The sequence below is a fragment of the Micrasema longulum genome, unplaced genomic scaffold, assembly GCF_059751315.1.
Source record: "Micrasema longulum isolate JH-2025_06_02 unplaced genomic scaffold, ASM5975131v1 h1tg000341l, whole genome shotgun sequence".
Classification (NCBI taxonomy): domain Eukaryota; kingdom Metazoa; phylum Arthropoda; class Insecta; order Trichoptera; family Brachycentridae; genus Micrasema; species Micrasema longulum.
Genome location: NW_028277544.1, coordinates 601,326 through 619,547, shown reverse-complemented (window position 1 = coordinate 619,547; position 18,222 = coordinate 601,326). Strand labels below are relative to the sequence as shown.

The 18,222-nt window shown below is 39.7% G+C and overlaps 1 protein-coding gene and 2 long non-coding RNA genes across 14 annotated transcripts in view; 2 read left to right on the top strand and 1 right to left on the bottom strand.

Moving 5' to 3' along the window:
- The window catches only part of Arms (Ankyrin repeat-rich membrane spanning), a 116,480-nt gene extending 112,877 nt beyond the window's left edge, over nt 1-3,603 (top strand). For 8 of the 10 annotated variants that reach the window (XM_088225312.1, XM_088225311.1, XM_088225310.1 and 5 more), the window contains one exon: nt 1,932-3,603. In XM_088225312.1, coding sequence (XP_088081438.1) covers nt 1,932-3,394 — 1,463 coding nt within the window. In that variant the 3' untranslated portion in view covers nt 3,395-3,603. The remainder of the gene's footprint in view (nt 1-1,931) is intronic. The other 2 variants (XM_088225315.1, XM_088225307.1) reach the window with 2 other exon arrangements.
- LOC148282294 (uncharacterized) overlaps nt 1-18,222 on the top strand; it is a 232,300-nt gene that overhangs the window by 184,677 nt on the left and 29,401 nt on the right. The window lies entirely within an intron of this gene.
- Nucleotides 1,960-16,868, bottom strand: LOC148282296 (uncharacterized). Of its 3 annotated transcripts, none has more exons than XR_015822125.1 (4): nt 16,438-16,868; nt 7,502-7,698; nt 6,099-6,253; nt 1,960-2,063 (listed from the first exon to the last, which is right to left on the bottom strand). It is a non-coding gene; the product is annotated as an uncharacterized LOC148282296 (long non-coding RNA). The 3 variants fall into 3 exon arrangements; XR_015822126.1 differs by having other exon boundaries at nt 16,664-16,868; XR_015822127.1 differs by having other exon boundaries at nt 16,668-16,868.

Genomic DNA, 18,222 nt, shown 5'->3' with positions numbered 1-18,222 from the left:
TATATCAAAATAAAAACAAAACATTTTTTAAACATGGTTATTGGTGAAAATTAATATTTTTTATAAAAAAACTAATGTATCTATCATAAGATTATTAAAAACCACCTATATATATAATATTTCATACACTTTAGCCTGGCTTTTTAGCTAATCTTACCTTATAGAAAGAAGAGAACTAGTACAAGATGTCCAGATATAAGTATATCCTCTATCTAATAAATTTCATATGAAATAAATTTTTAAAACACTTCAAATATTCTTACACGTTATAATTTATACTACAAATTCAACATTATTATTTTGATATGCATATTCACGAGATTTAATATATCTGTGTGCATATTATATTACAGCAGAATACATATATCGCACCTTAGGTGTAACAAAGTCACAATAGCTCATTTTAAAAATTTTCAGGAGAGGACTTTTAATTATTTTTCGCATTTGTTGCCTTTTTACTGGATTACTATTTGTAGTAGGTTTTAAATCTTTATCAAATTGATTGTTTATTGTTTTTGCTATAGTTTCACATAAAAAGCTTATTCTGAATTATTAAAAAAATACTAATAAAAGACGAACAAAAAAAAGTGTCCTAAATTGTGACTTAGTTGCACCGAAGGTGCGATATATCGTCATAGCAGTGGTGAAGAGAGCCAACCCACATTCTTCAAAAATTGAGTTTGTTGCGATATTTTTATCAGAAAAACATATTCATTATAGCAGTGAAGAGAGCTCAGCGATAACATTATTACAATACTCGATTTCGCTAAAGTGTGAAAGGATGCTAGGTCTCCATATAAAAACTACGCAAAAAACTAGTTTTAAAAAAAAGTGGGTTGGTTCTCTTCACCACCACGACGACAATATACCGCACCTTCGGTGGAACAAACTCCCAATTCAGGATGCTTTTTTTATAGTCTTTTATTAGCATTTTTTTAATATTGTATACATATCAATCAGACTACATTGAATTAATTATTTAATCTATTTTATATTTGAAAACGTACATGCCATAAAATTTCATTCTTTTTTACACTTAAAACCATCATAATATGAATGTTTTGGACTTGAGAAAAAGGTAAGAAGCAACACAGACTAAGAAATTGAGAAATACATTTTTTGAGTGTGAAAATTAATTAATTTAAAGCCTTATTACAAAATGACAAAAAAATCTTATGATTAATATCAACTGCTTGTAGAACTATAAACCTAGTTTTTTAGTTAAAAATATTTTTATAGTGGATTGAGTGTTTCTCTCTCTCAAAACTATTATCATAGTAGCAGTTTTTTTTTATCTGAAAGAAAATTTTCACCTCAAATTACCCGAAGTAATATTAGATTGTTTTTGTTATCCCTCTAAGAATACTAAACGCCATAACTTTGTAATTATTTTTATCATAACTCTTTTCTATAATCGGTTTAATAAAAAACTACAAAGACATTTTTGGATAATATTCCTCAAAGATTTTGGAAGAAAATAGTTATGCTGTATAAATAAAAAAATAAAAAAGAGTATTCTTTAACAACAGATATCGATTCAATCTACTATTTTGACACTGATTCGAAAAACTACATTTGCAATTCTTGTAGATGATAATATAATTAGTGTAGTGGTTTATCTCCCTTGGAAGTTCAATAGAAAAAAAAGCGTAGTGTGTATATTGCAGCTTGAATGAAAGGAATCAATTTAAAAACAAACTGATGAAATAAATCAGGAATACATGCTACATATTTTCAGTACTTATTTTTCTTTAAATACATAATAATTTTACTGAAATATATAATTTATGTATATTGCATAAAAATATGTAATAAAATTTTATCAAAAGTATTTATTATTATTTTACCTTCATGAATTATTTTGTAATTTTTATATAATCCTAAATTGTATTAGACTGTAAGTGCATATTACGTCAAATTATTTTTTTCAGTTTCAGATGAAAGTGAAGCCCTTCAATTGGTATTGCTGGCACCCGGCGGTAGCTGGCAAGCTTCCTCACCACCTTCTTCTCTGACTTCATCACCTCAACTTCCACGAAAATCTGATCCTTCAATCCTTAAACCTAAAGGAAGTTTTAAATCATCATCAAAAAAACATGTTTCTATCAACGAAAGGGGATTTAATTTTGGTTCAGAAACTAGTCTTAAAAATAATGATTCCACAACAGTCATGGTTAAATTTGAAGATGAGACTGTGAAAACAAATACACCTCTGTATTATGTAAGTCAACCTTCACAAAATAAATTTGATTTCGATTTAAATAAAACTACTAAAATTACTAATCAAGAATCATGTAAAGTTTTTCAAAGTAACAAGGATAAAATTTCCCACAGTGATAGTTCCTGGCACAGTTTGCGCAATCAAACAGATATTGATAAATCTAGTATGATTCAGCAATCAATTAATCCTGAAAGTTTCAAACAAAGTGAGGATAAACATGAAAAGGCATACAGGAAATCTTCCATGAGTGAATCTATGGAAAATAGCTCTGAAAGCACTGGCAGAAGAAATTCTAAAAAGCGTCCATCTTCACTTTTGTTGACGACAGAAGATCAATGTATACAACCTAGTAAAGAGTTTGCAGGAATTCGGTCACGGTCTGCAGAGGACAGCACTCCAAGAACAGAAAACGCTTTAGAAAATTCTACAGAAAACCTTAAGAATCAATCTGTTGCTGAAAATGCTGTTCAAACATCAAGCGTCGAATTGATAACTCGCCTTAAAGAAAAAATCTTCAGCAAAGGTGTCTCTAATGAAAGAAACATCAAATCTGGGGATTTGGAAAGTGACGATGAATCTACACCCTTAGTTTCATCTGAAAGATCATCCCCTTCGATATCTATCAAAGCACACAGACATTCCTCTGAAGACAAAGCATCCCGCAGGCAATCTACTTCCTCAAGTAGTGGTAATAGTTATTCTCACCACAGCTCAAAAGACACTTCACCTTTGAAACATGATAAACGACGAAAATATGATAGCCATCAATCACAGAAAGTTTTTTCACCTGAAAAACATGATTGTAATATATCAGATGCCACTATTAGTGTAGAATTCAGCCCCAGTTCTGATCGTAGTTCCAGTGAATCCCACATCTTCAATCCATCAATTGATGGCCAATGCAATATAAAATGCCATGATATTTTACCACCTAGCAATGAAGTATATCTGAGTGAATATAACATAGAAGATTTGGAAAGTCCTCATAATAAAAGAGTAAGCTTCGTTTCAAATTCGAGGAGTACCGATTCTTTCAGTAGTTTGCTGGAGCCTCACAGTATGAATGTTCTCTCTCATGGTAATTCCGATGCAAGTTTAAAGAGTAGCTACTTATGGCGTCAAGACGCTGTTGATGATCAAGAAGATTGGAAAAATCCAGAATCATCGGTTTGACTTAAGAAATTAATCTTATTTACATCAACTATTTTGATTATTTTTCAACAATTTCCATGACTACCTTAATGTAAATATTTTATTTTTATTACATGAAAATGTTCTTATGTACTTAAAGTTGTTATTAAATGTAGAGTTCCAGTATTTTACTGCATTTATTTGTGATATTATACTTAAAAACTATGTTAATAAATTGAATATACATTATTTTTTGCATAGTGAAATTTCCTGTTGCATGTTCTTTCCTCGACTAGTATTTACCATTTATTTAAATGAAAATAATGAACAGATCAATTTGGCCAATTCATCGACATAAAACACATAGACACGCCCTATAGAGTAAAATATTTATACAAGGAATGCATTCAAAGAGCATGCATATGCTACCAAAAATTGGAGGATTCTCATTTTTGGTTTATAAATAAAGTTTTATTTTGTCGTAAACAATCAATATTTATTTTTGCTGGATCCTATTCAGGTTCTTTTCTTAAATTCCTTATAATTTCACTGAATTTTAGGAAATGCAGAAATAATATTAAGTCACGTTTATTATATTTTAAAAACATATTCTTATCAGTGCATCCCTGCAACTAAGAAGAACTTCGCAATTGCGCCGCTAGGCATAGTTTGACGTTTACAAAAAATAATATTTATATTTGAATATTAATTGTTTTAAGCTTTGTTAATCACTCATGAACAAATATTTACCAATGGAAAGTTACGCAATCCTTTTTACAATGTTAATCCGAATGGTGTTTACACGCTTTTATGACTCAAGTAGGCCATTTGGTCTCGATTCTAAACGTCACGTCTGCCTGGCGGTCAAAGAACAACTAAATACGCCTTGGGCATGACTGAACGTTTGGGCTTGAGGGCTCAGGGCATGTGTGTATTAATATAAATAAATAAAAATAAAAAATAATATGTCAATGGGCCAATTCCTACATACTGCATGGAGGAATAGCTTCTTGAAATTCAAGAAGTTAATGGTAAAAGGGTTTAAGTTTTAGACCTAAACTGTCAGGCTTGTACACAATTGTAATGGTGTTGGCTAAGGAGACTCTTCAATGATAACAGTTAGTTGGATACAAGACTGCAATGAATGCTATCATTCATGGTCTACCATGCAATGCTGACCCTTGCCGCTGCGGGTAACATAGACCACCCCGCTTACGTCACTAGCCTCCTCTTCGCCACATACTTCATACTTCGTACACCACAAAAATGAAGAATAATTAATTGTTTGTCGTATCGTCGTACATAAACGTAAAAATATTTGCAGTTTAAATTTAAAACTTAGTTTAGAAAGTGTATTACGGAGTTTGGATATAGGAGTAATCAACACAACAGGCCGCCTCCGTGGTGTAGCGGTCAAGACGCTTGACTCACACACGGAAGGTTTCGGGTTCGATTCCCGGTGAGAACACATAAATGTGATTTTCATCAAGTCTGGGTGTTCTGTGATGTAATTCACCACTGTAATTTGGCCTCCTGGCCTGTTGTGGTGCAAAAAAAATAAAAAATATACAAATCGGCACTGTGATAACACAAAAAAACAAGTTTATCAATTATTTTTAATATTATATAGATCAAAAACATCAATATACCTAATATTTATAACAATAGGGTTGTTTCACATATTTTTTTTATTTTTTTAAAAATTAAGCAAAAAATTAGAACAGTGCATTTTTTTACGATTGTAAATAAATTTACTGCAACTGTTTAAAATACGGACTTTTAAATCGTACCCAAAGCCTGCGATTTCGCGAGATTCACTGTGTGACATCACAGATGTCGATATTTTTTGACATCTCGCAATACTTCATACCACTTTCTCACGTCCATTCGCGCGCTCTTAAGTTTTACTGTTTTGTGGTTATTTTTAGCATTAAAAAAAATGAATAAAATGTTTTCAATTAAGTACTGTTTTGTTCCCATGTGCACAAATACTACAAAAAAAAACGCCAAATAAGTTTTTTTAGCGTTTCCAAATTACTCGAAAAGCCGGCAAAAATGGTATTCCGCCATGAAACCGGACCCAAAAAAAAAACCTTCCCATATCTCCAAAAAGTCACCTCCACTGCTGTGAAGATCATTTTAATGTACGTATCCACATGTTAACAACATTATGCTGAAATAGTTTTACCGTTTTATCATTTTTTAACTCAAAATCTTTTGCATATTTCCATTCAATATAGGTAATATACATAGAATTAAAATTTATAAGGTAATATCTTTTTTTACTTATGCATCTATGAACTTACATTTGTTTTAAAGCTCGAAGATGTTGAAAACTTCATGAGGGTTAAATTAATGGGTGGTATTATGAAATTGAGTAAACATGTGACACCTCACAAGTTTCACTGTCAAAAAAATAGTGTTTTCACGCCAAGACTGACAGGAACAAAACGACAACGTTTAGATTTAATTGCAAGTGCAATGAAACAAGAACCAGAGCTGCAGCCGGAGCCACAGCAGGAATCTTATACAGAAGAGCGAGCTTTGGTGAAAGAGGTTCACGTATCTACTCAAACCTCACCTGAAAGATGCAAAGTACTACACAAAGCTGTGCAAGTACAATAGAAGTTTCTGGTCCAAAATAAGGGGACTACTGTTTCCACTTCACAATGTAGTATAGCTTGCTTGCCAGTCAAGTTTTACGGTTTAACTTCAACTAAGCATTCAGAATAAAAAACCATTGTACCTCAACGTTTATTTCCAATTCGGAATCTGATGATTTCCACCCTAAGACTCTGGATCCAATGTATGAAGATGGTACCGGGATTCACTTCAACTCGTATATGCGCAATTCAACTATAATGTTAATTGATAGGAATCCACGGTTATGTTTTGGTATACCTAAAAACATGTTTCATGTCATTTCTCTATTAACATCTAAAATACCTACATTAAGAATAAACATTTTACTAATATTGAAAAAAAATCGGCTTAACGAGCCATTTGCTATTTTGGCTCTACAGTTTGGAATATCAAAGGCATCTGTCAGTAGAATATTAATAAAAACTACTTTTAATGGATGTATTTTTTAAAAGCTTAATATTTCAGCCATCAGCAAGCAAAATAAGATGCCAATTACCTATAAGTTTTAGATCAAGATATTCAAACGTTCAGAGTATTATAGATTGTCTAGAAATTCAAATAAATAAACCAACTAATCCTGTACACCAGTCTCTAACTTGGTCCGAGTACAAAGGTTGCAATACTATAAAATATTTGGTGTCATGTACGCCAGATGGGTTTATAAATTTTATTTCTTGTGGTTATGGCAGACGTGCCTCTGATAGAATAATAATTGAAGATTGTGGCTATCTCAACAGTTTACATCCAGGGATATCTGTGATGGCTGACAGGGGTTTTAAACACATTGGAATTTGCTCTAACTCCAGGCTTGCTCTCTTGTAAGACCACCTAGTGTTTTTGCCAACATTCTTAGTAACCAGAAAGAAGTCAAACAGGCAAAAAGAAAAGCCGCTTTACGGATTCATGTGGAGCGTTTTATTAGTAGGATTCGTGAATTTAAAATGTGCCGAATGCATGTGAGTGTACCACACAACCACATTCCTATTAATGACGAAATCATAAGGGTTGTGTGTGGCATAGTGAACCTCCAAGATTCATTAATCAAATCATGAAACATAAAAATGTTTTTATCACTTTAAACATTAAAAAAAAAAAAACAATTTCAAAAAATGCTTTCTAATATAAAATCGTATAAAGCACTCTTGATTATTATAAACATTTATTTACATTGTAATTGTTACCTGTATGAAAATGACACTAAATAAATTTTCTAAAATCATATAAGCAAAAACCTCTTTATTTTTTATTGCTTTATATATATATATATCTGTTTTACCATTCTATTGTCATCCATTCGTTCTACATGACCAAACCATCTCAGTGACCCTTTTCTGATCTTAAAAATTACACCAATCGACTGTGTTCACTCTGATTTCATCCTTCCTCTACCAATTTCATGTTTCACTTCAATACAAGAATGTTGGGACTAAAACCCCTTTAAATGAATACCAAAAATTTTTCATGGTTGACTCGAAAACTGTTTTTTTTTAAACAATACTAACTAACCTTGAGAAGCTGGGCAATCTTCACATTTACATTCTTCTATTTCTTCCAGAGCTTCATTACAAATTAGGATTACTGAGTACGCTTTTGTTCTGATCTTATGCTCCAGTGTAACTCTAGCTTTGACCGTGCATATATCACCAGTCCTCTTTACTTGAACATAACCTATGGCGTTGTCTCCATAGTTCTCCCTTGCTGATCTGTAAATTAGTAATAAACAAAACAATCATTGAAATATGTAAACAACAAATTTTAGATATGAAGTCATATTTATTGTGTTATTTTCAATATTAGGTATCTTATACTGTCAAAAAACAGGTTGCAAAAGAAGTGTGTATTGAATATAAGTAGAATAGGCATTCATAGCCCATTTGAAAACCCACTGACAACTGTATGATTACTATTGTAAAATAACTAAACGAATTAAAACCACCATACTGTTTTTGAAAAATAGAAAAAGTGAGTTATATTGAACACTGAACTAGCGTATATTTTATGATGCTAGAATAATAGGCACTCTCTTAATACCCATACACAATTCCTCTTTCTTCTCTAACTCATATAGTGTCCATGCGGCTTGACTGTGGAATCATCTCCCATCCACCATCAAAGATGTTACTACATTATCTCTGTTTAAGTCACGTCTGAAGAAACATCTCCTTTCTCTTCCTTAATCTCTCTTCTTTCCTTTTTCCTCTTTCCTCTTTTTTCCTTTTTCCCATCGAGTAATAGTTTTGATTTAAAGTAATTTATAAACAAATACGTTTATTTCTATTTTTAACTTTTTAATCTTTTTTTTTTTTTTCTATTGAATAGTTTCTGTAACTTGAATTATAAAAATAAAACTTGTTGCCGACGTAAAAGTACATGCACCAACTTGGCGGCCCTTCCTGGGGTTTTAATGTAGCATAGGAGGCTTCAGTATGTGTAAGCGATCTACCACCTCCTCAATAAAGACTAGTATTTGTCACTTTCGGGGGTGGTGATCGCCATACTGAAGCCCACATATAGATTAGAATTCATGAAAATATTTGTATGCCCATAATGTGTTTTTATGTTGTTCTGTATAAGTGTTGATCGCCGCGCGGTCGGCGGGGAACTGCGGCCGGTAGCGGGAGGGTGGGGACCTTATACGTGGCGCGAGAGAGACCGATAGAGCCGGCAAATGTGCTCGCTATCTCTCTCGCCGCGTGATTGGTCAACCTAGCACCGCCCGCTATTGGCCTAGCCCACCGCCGCACGGCAAAATGTTGTATATATAGCCCCGCCGGGGAAAAATAAAGTCAGTCATCTCACCACACTACTAAGGCTTTCTACTCTCCACTTCACCTCCCTACCTCGCTTCAAACCGGACCTCATCGCCACCTGGATTCGAACACCGCTACCCCCCTGGACTTGGAACTCGGATACTCTTTGGATTGGATTTTGGACCCCGGATAATTTGGACCCTTGGATACTTCCCCGGAACACACCCCGCCGTTCCCACCGACGGAGAGATACCGGCCTTACAACCCGGTTGCCTGACTCAGGATTGCGGCCGCCAGCGCTACTCGCTAGCGACCCCGCAAGGGATCTCTAGGCGACGATACCTCCCCCGGAGCTTATCGTTCGTCGGCCGAGGCCCGCCTACGCCCGGCCACTCTGCGTTTGACACCAGCACCTATAGAAATACAGTTCTTGTGACGGGCGCGATTGCTACGGACGAAGCAGTGATCCGCCGCGTCTGTTACAAGTTGGTCCTTCGAGCCGGATATTCATCGCAGAGCGCCTAGAGATGACTTCGAGAACCCCTTCACTCCGCTCGGGTCGAGGAGGCACGGAACCGAGAGAAGACCCTGCTACAGATCAGGACTCAGCCGAGTCGGACACATCCGAAGATACAGTCCAGCGGCTGAGGACGCAGGTTCGAACGCTCCGTGCTTCACTACACGATCAAGACCGACGCGTGCCCTTGGAGACGAATCCCGAGCCCGCGCCGCGTACTACGGATATGGACGGCATCATGACGGTGCTGTCAAAAATGGCGATTCTACTAGAGGCTTCGCAAGGAAGAAGCCCGACTTCAGCCCCAGAGGACGTTAGCAGAGTCGGCGCCATGATAGCGCGCCAATCTACTGCCAAGGACCTACCCGCCTTCGCCGGAGAGCCGCAGGAATGGGCTACTTTCAAATCACAGTACACTCAGTCGACGGAGATGTGCTGCCTTTCGGATCCAGAAAACCTCCTGCGTCTACAGCGTGCGTTAAAAGGACGGGCAAGAGAATCTGTGTCGTCATTACTAGTGGATCCAAGCCAAGTGAGGGTGATAATGAAGACGTTGGAGCTACACTACGGCCAGCCGGACATTGTAGCGTCTTCCTTGTTGGAAAAAGTGAGAAGGCTCCGCTGCATACAGAACGACGGATCTACGCAAGCATTAGTAGATCTGTCTAGCGCAGTTCGGAACGCGATAGCGACCTTAGAAGGCTTCGGTGGCGATTACATGTCTACGCCACAACTACTAAGTGAACTAGTGAGCAAGTTACCGCTGTGCATGAAGTCTCTCTGGTGGTACAGCAGAAGAGGAAACCGGGTGAGGCCCTCCGCGAAGGATTTCGCGCTCTTCTTGGAAGATTTAACGGAATCTTCGATGATAGGCGGCGGAATAGAGCCGCAAGTGTACAGCGGAAAACAACGCGAGAAGCCACAGAAGCGAGAACAAGTGCATACAGTGATTTCAACAGAGGGAAACGGGAAAAGTGTAGCGTCATGTGTTTTGTGCGGACGAGGACATTTACTACAAACGTGCCAGGAATACATAGAGTGTAGTATTCCGGAAAGATGGGACATAGTGAAGCGAAAGAATTTGTGTTTTTCGTGTTTATCGAACACTCATCGGGCGATAAAGTGTAGAAATGTAAAAAAGTGCGGCCTCGATGGATGTCGCCGAACACATCACAAGACATTACACGACAGAAATAGTGCCGATATCAGTGAAGCTCGGTCTAGCGCCGATATACGAGCGCCAGATAATAATGCCCGCCGCAACACGCCTGCAGCGGCGGGCGCCGGGGGAAACAGACCGACCGCGAACGAAACCCGCGCCGCGAGTTCAAATGAAAGAAACTACGATTACGGCCACAGTTCGCGGACGAATAATATAGTGACGAGCACCTACGCTCGGGAGGAACCGGTCCTCCTAAAAGTGATTCCCGTCATGTTAAGTGGTCCGCGAGGACGAGTGAACGCGTACGCGTTACTAGATGAGGGATCAACCGTGACATTGATTGACGCAAAAATAGCAAACGACATCGGCGCGCCGGGAGAGACTCGAGGATTAAAAATCCACGGTGCCGGCGGAATGTGCGTAACAGATAGTGCATCAAGAAAAGTCACAATTAAAGTGCGCGGAGTTACGGAAGATTTATTCACTCTCCGCGCAAACACAATACAGAAGCTGAGTCTGCCGCTACAGCCCGTGATTGAAGGGGAAGGCAGGATGCGACAAGTGTGCCCGCAGTTACTCATCGGCCAAGATAACGCCTCTCTCATAGTGACGAGAGAGGCACGGAGATGCGGGGAATACATCGCCTCAGTGACAGCCTTAGGAAAGGTGATACACGGTGGGCGGACACGCCAGACTAACGCCAGCATACTAATGGCGCTTAGTACAGAACAGAGACTAGAAAATCTAGTTAAACAAAATTACGCCGTCGACGCGTTAGGTATAAGTTCGACAGCCAAGATATCGCGTCAGGAGGCGCGAGCCACAGAAACCATGAGAGCCACGACACGTTTCCTACCGCAAGGACAGTACGAGACAGGGCTACTGTGGAAAGACAATCGAATATGTTTACCGGATAATCGCCGTACAGCGCTGAATCGATTTTTAAGCATAGAGAAAAAGTTCAGTAAAAACAGTGAATTCGCCGCGGCTTACAAGTTAAAGATTAAAGAATATCTAGACAAGGGGTATGCCCGGGAACTGACGCTGGCTGAAAGACAAGACACTGCGAGTGGGCTTTGGTTTTTGCCGCATTTCGCAGTGACGAACGTGAATAAACCGGATAAAATACGGATAGTATTTGACGCCGCCAGCCGCTGCAACGGGAAGTCATTGAACGACATGTTGGCCAACGGCCCGGACCTTCTCTCATCGCTTATGGGAAATATAATGCGATTTCGCGAGGGAAAGATCGCGCTGGCAGCAGATATAAGGGAGATGTTTCTCCAAATTAAAATAAGAAAAGAAGACCAGAGGGCGCAGCTGTTCCTCTGGCGCGATAGTCCCGAAGAAGAAATTCGGGAAATGATTATGACGTCGATGACGTTCGGCGCGGCGTGTTCACCGAGCAGCGCACAGTACGTGAGAAATCAAGTCGCAGAAGATCACGGGCAAGAGATGGCCGCCGCCAGGGATGCTGTGCGAAATAAATTCTACATGGACGACTATATGGATGCCGTAGACAGTGCAACAGAGGCGATACAACTGCGCCACGATGTCAGCGAACTACTACGGCGGGGCGGATTCATCCTCGCGAATTGGGCGAGTAATGATCCCTCCGTAATGGAAGCGATTCCTTCAAGTCTGAGAGGGAAAAGCGCACGCGAAATAATTAGCGGAACCTCCGTGACAGAGAGGGTCCTCGGCATCAAATGGGACCCGGTGACAGACGAGTTTCAATTTAAATTTAAAGTGTCACGGGAGGTTCCAACAGAGAGGCCTACAAAACGGCAGATGCTAAGTGAAGTTATGAGCATTTTCGATCCACTCGGTTTCGTAGGGTGTTTGACAATACGCCCGCGAATACTGCTACAAGATGTGTGGCGCTCCCACATAGAGTGGGACGAACAAGTGAATGAAGAACACGCAGAGAAATGGCGCACTTGGGTGGACATATTACGCAATACCGAGTGCGCTATACCGCGGCGCGTATCGAGCGCCAATGGCCAGCCAGTAGAGCTGCACGTATTTTCCGATGCCTCGGAGCAAGCGAGCTGCGCCGTAGCCTACATCGTGGAGGAGAACGCCGCCGGAAGGAATGCGACGTTCATGGCTAGCAAGTGCCGAGTTAGCCCGCTACGAGCGCTATCAATTCCACGCCTGGAATTACAAGCCGCGCTCATGGCCGCACGACTGGCGGCCACAATCAAGAAAGAATGCGGAAGTAATATACGCGATACCTACTACTGGACAGATTCTACTACGGTGCTGTGCTGGGTCCAGAGTGATTCGCGCATCTTCACGCCATTTGTAGCCCACCGCCTAGGGGAAATAGATGAGCTAACGAACGCTCAAGAGTGGCGGTGGGTACCAGGAAAGAAGAACCCCGCTGATCTCGGGACGCGGGACGGCGAGATACCAGACATCTCCCCGGCCGGCATGTGGTTCAGTGGGCCGAGTTTCATAAAGAAAAATAAAAGTCAATGGCCGCCGCTCAAGGTAATAACGGCGACCCCGGATACAAGCAGTGAAATAAAGTGTGCGAACAGTGCCATCGTGATGACAGCCCTCCCGGACGAAAGAAGATTTTCCTCCTGGCGGAGACTGATCAGGACTACAGCGTGGGTGTTGCGCTTCATAAACCGCTGCAGGAAAAAGAATACAGGAAGCGCGACACTCATCGCCCCGGAACTCAAGGCATCAGAGAGGGCGTGGATACTCATAAGCCAGACAGACAGTTACCACGCCGAGATAGCCGCAATTAGACGGGGGGAGTGCCTCCCGCGGAACAGCCGCCTGCTGGGCCTCACTCCCTACCTCGATAAAGATAGCGTCCTCAGAATGGGGACGCGAATTATGGAAGCCCCCGCGGTGAGCGAGCAACTAAAGGCGCCCGTCATACTGGACGGAGCGCACGCCTATACGCGTCTATTGATAAGGCATTATCACGAGTCGCGGCAACACGCAAGTACAGAGCGGACACTCAGCGAACTCAGACAACAGTTCTTTATAACACGATTACGGACAAATATAAGGAAAATTATATACGAGTGCCGCTACTGTCGAATACAGAAGGCCCGCCCGCAGCCTCCGCTTATGGGACAGCTGCCTGCCGGCCGACTCGATCATCACGTAAGGCCTTTTACCCACTGTGGGGTGGACATGTTCGGGCCCGTATACGTAACTATCGGAAGACGCCGGGAGAAACGATACGGGGCCCTGTTTACGTGCATGGTTACGAGGGCCGTGCATATTGAAATTACACCGTCGTTGAGTACTGACTCGACGGTGCAGGCCCTCAGAAGGATGGCGGCCCGCAGAGGACATCCGACAACGCTCTACTCGGACAACGGGACGAACTTCAGAGGCGCAGACAAAGAGATGGCGGCCGCCATGAAGGAACTAGCCCACGATCCCGAACTACAGAACGAGGCGACAAGGAGAGGGATCAAATGGGTGTTCAACCCGCCATCGGCGCCACACATGGGGGGAGCCTGGGAACGGCTCGTCCGGTCGATAAAGGGGGCGCTTATGGTGATTCTAAAGGAACAAGCCCCCCGAGAGGAAACGCTAATGACAGCGATAGCGGAGGCCGAGTACACAGTAAACACTCGGCCCCTAACCCACGTCTCGCTTGATAGCCGAGACGACGCTCCGCTGACTCCGATGCACTTTCTCATCGGGTCGAGCGGGGCCCAGCCGCATCTGGCCGATTACAGAGACGCGCCGCCCGAACTGTGCCTCAGAAAACAATGGCGGGTGGCGCAGAAACTAGCCGACGCATTTTGGAAAAGATGGATGAGGGAATATCTCCCGACGTTGGCACAGCGACGGAAGTGGCAACAGGCCGCCACACCGATCATGGTCGATGACCTGGTCATAATAACGGACGCCGCCCTCCCGCGGAATGAATGGCCGCGGGGACGCGTCATAGCAGTCACACCAGGGAAGGATGGACAAGTCAGGAGCGCCCGGGTCCAGACAGCCACCGGAACCTACACACGACCCGCCGTCAAGCTCGCCGTGTTGCAAATCAAGGACGACGTCGGCGCAGAGATGCCTCCTCGGCAGGGGGGAGTGTTGCCGACGTAAAAGTACATGCACCAACTTGGCGGCCCTTCCTGGGGTTTTAATGTAGCATAGGAGGCTTCAGTATGTGTAAGCGATCTACCACCTCCTCAATAAAGACTAGTATTTGTCACTTTCGGGGGTGGTGATCGCCATACTGAAGCCCACATATAGATTAGAATTCATGAAAATATTTGTATGCCCATAATGTGTTTTTATGTTGTTCTGTATAAGTGTTGATCGCCGCGCGGTCGGCGGGGAACTGCGGCCGGTAGCGGGAGGGTGGGGACCTTATACGTGGCGCGAGAGAGACCGATAGAGCCGGCAAATGTGCTCGCTATCTCTCTCGCCGCGTGATTGGTCAACCTAGCACCGCCCGCTATTGGCCTAGCCCACCGCCGCACGGCAAAATGTTGTATATATAGCCCCGCCGGGGAAAAATAAAGTCAGTCATCTCACCACACTACTAAGGCTTTCTACTCTCCACTTCACCTCCCTACCTCGCTTCAAACCGGACCTCATCGCCACCTGGATTCGAACACCGCTACCCCCCTGGACTTGGAACTCGGATACTCTTTGGATTGGATTTTGGACCCCGGATAATTTGGACCCTTGGATACTTCCCCGGAACACACCCCGCCGTTCCCACCGACGGAGAGATACCGGCCTTACAACCCGGTTGCCTGACTCAGGATTGCGGCCGCCAGCGCTACTCGCTAGCGACCCCGCAAGGGATCTCTAGGCGACGATACCTCCCCCGGAGCTTATCGTTCGTCGGCCGAGGCCCGCCTACGCCCGGCCACTCTGCGTTTGACACCAGCACCTATAGAAATACAGTTCTTGTGACGGGCGCGATTGCTACGGACGAAGCAGTGATCCGCCGCGTCTGTTACAAAACTTTTATTTTATTTGGTTGGTTGGAAGAAATTGCCATTTGGCAATAAGCCCGCCAATGTACAAATAACATTATGTACAAAAAGTTAAATAAATAAATGATGGGTGCTTTCAATAATGTTTATTATAGATTGATAATTGATTATTAAATATTATCAAATCTGCAGTACCTACATATGTATATATTTTAATAATCATAAATCACATACAAATAATATAATCACTAGATCCTCAACACATAGACAACATAAACAAATACAAACTAAAACCACTTTCGGACAAAGGAATTTTGAGTATTATTCAATTAAAATCTATAACCTACTTCCACTATCTATTAAAACAATTAATAATGAGAAAATGTTTAAAAGGGCTATAAAAAATGGATAGTGGAGCTAGGTAGAAGTAAAATGGATTGTCTCATTCGCCCTTACCAATATTGAATCAACTGCTCCACAAGTGTATAGCTTATTTTTTTTATTTTATTTATTTTCTTTTATTCAGGAAACATACAGTACAATTACAAAGTTTAATATTTTACACAATTGGACTTAATTCTAATGGACCAGTGAAGTTTCCATATTAAAAAGCAATTAAATCTAATGTTAATTATGAAAGTATAAAAAAGAGAAGGAAAAAGAAAACATAAATGAAAGTTGTTTAAAAATTTAAATTTAAGTGAAAAAAAAATATATTTTAAGGTTTGTAGTTTGTAGTGAGTATTTACAAATGGAAATAATATTAAAAATGAAGAAAACTTGTAAGAGTAATTAAGAATTAAGAATGGAAATAAAGAATGAAAAACATACTCAGATGTAAAAATAAAATAAAATAGTAATAACATTTTTTTTTAAAAAAGGAAAAACATAAACACATATTTATTTTAAGGGATTCAAAGAAACGATGAGAAGAATCTTTAAGTGAAATATAAGACAGTAAATTTAAATTTAGGTCAATTTAAAAAACATCTTCAAAATTAATGACACATGTTATGTTTGGTTTTTGTTATTTTCATTGTGTGTTTTGTAATATAAATAATATGGATGTAAATAAATACCTTGTTTTTAAAATTGTCTGAATATTTGTTAATTATCTTCGTTTTTTTTAAGTAAGTCTTCTTTGTTTATTCTCAAATGTAATTTTTTTTAAAAGTATATTGTTAAGTGTCCTCGGCACGGGAAACCCAGTGAGGTCACATTATTTTTATTATTAACTATAGTTTGTAAGCAAAAAATATGAATAAATAAATAAATAGAATTAAGAATAGTCCAGAAACTACATACGCACGTCAAACAAAAGGCGAATCAACAACTCATAAATGAGTAGGTTTACGTTTTGCCCCATTAGTTTCTTTGTAGACGTCGCTCAGTACGCAACTTCTGATTTGAATTCAACTATGCCGTGTTGTGTCCTTTTAAAGGGGCTATGTATAGCGTGTGAGCTCGCCAATATATGACAGTAAAAATTTTATTGTCTTTGAATTTCCTAGAGTTTTAACCATCGAAAAAAAAGAAGATTGCAAATAAAATCAACAGACAATGGAAATTTGATGTGTATTATTTTAATAGATTGTTTATAACAGAAAAATACATAGAGAAATATGCATTTTTATTTTTTGTAATAAAAACAGTCTAGTAAATTCGAATAAATAAAAATACGCTTTATATTAACAATATTAATTAAAATGCAAAAATAATATTGAATACTTGAAAAATAAATATTACTGAGTGTTACAAACATAATTTAAAAAAACGGATAGCGATTAAAAGTAAAAACTATCTTTAGTTTAATTCTTATAGCGATAAATACATAAACATTATAAAACAGGAGTTATACAAAAATAATATTGTAACTAGGCGGCTACCTACACGGTTAAATTTCGAAACACCACGCAATTTCTTATCTCGGCTACGCTATGTAAAATGAAAAAAAATATTTAAATGAATAATTTCATCACGTCATGAAGTCGCCCCTGGGTAGCGCCTGCTAACGTCAATCAACAAAAACATCCTCGTTTTAATAACAATATTTCGGCTACGCCATAAATCTCTCTTTTTAAATAATTTCTCACGTCACAAAGTCGCCCCTGGGTAGCGCCTGCTAACGTCAATCAACAAAAACATCCTCGTTTTTATAACAGTATTTCGGCTACGCCATGAATTTCTTATAAAAAATGTCAAAACGTCACAAAGCCACTCTCTGAGTGTCGCTACTGACATCATTTACAAAAACATAATTATTTGTGCTTTTTTCAGGTACGCAACATTTTTTAAATACACCTACCTAACCGATAAAATACTATTAGTAATTAAACCAAGGTGTGCTTTAAAGTTCCGTATGGCCAAATAATATTATTTATTATTAGAATATTATTGACATGTAGTTCAAGCATTGCTGCATTCACGTTGCTTTACTTCTGAGAGCTCAACTGCTATGTTTTTCTATGGTTATGTTAATGTCATCCGTCATGTATTGGCGAGCTCACAGGCTATACTTACGCCTTTTAAAGTGTAGAAATATTGCTAGGATCTTAAAGAAACATGATGGCATCACATTTAATGTGGAATGTTTAAGTAGCAAATGAATTACTTAAAAATTGAATTATTTTTCCATCTGTCAGATTGTCGGAGAAACCAGGGAGAAACAAACTGGAAATTGCGTTAGTGTGGCCAGGGTACATTTTTTTTACCCTACTTTGCTCATTTAATAAAAGAACTAATGAAAATTAGACCTCGGATAAAACAACGCCGTGGGGGACATTTGAACGACATTATCTTTAAAACATCGAATATTATTTAACATGATATAAAAATATCCGTTTTGTGTCAAATAAAATTTGTTT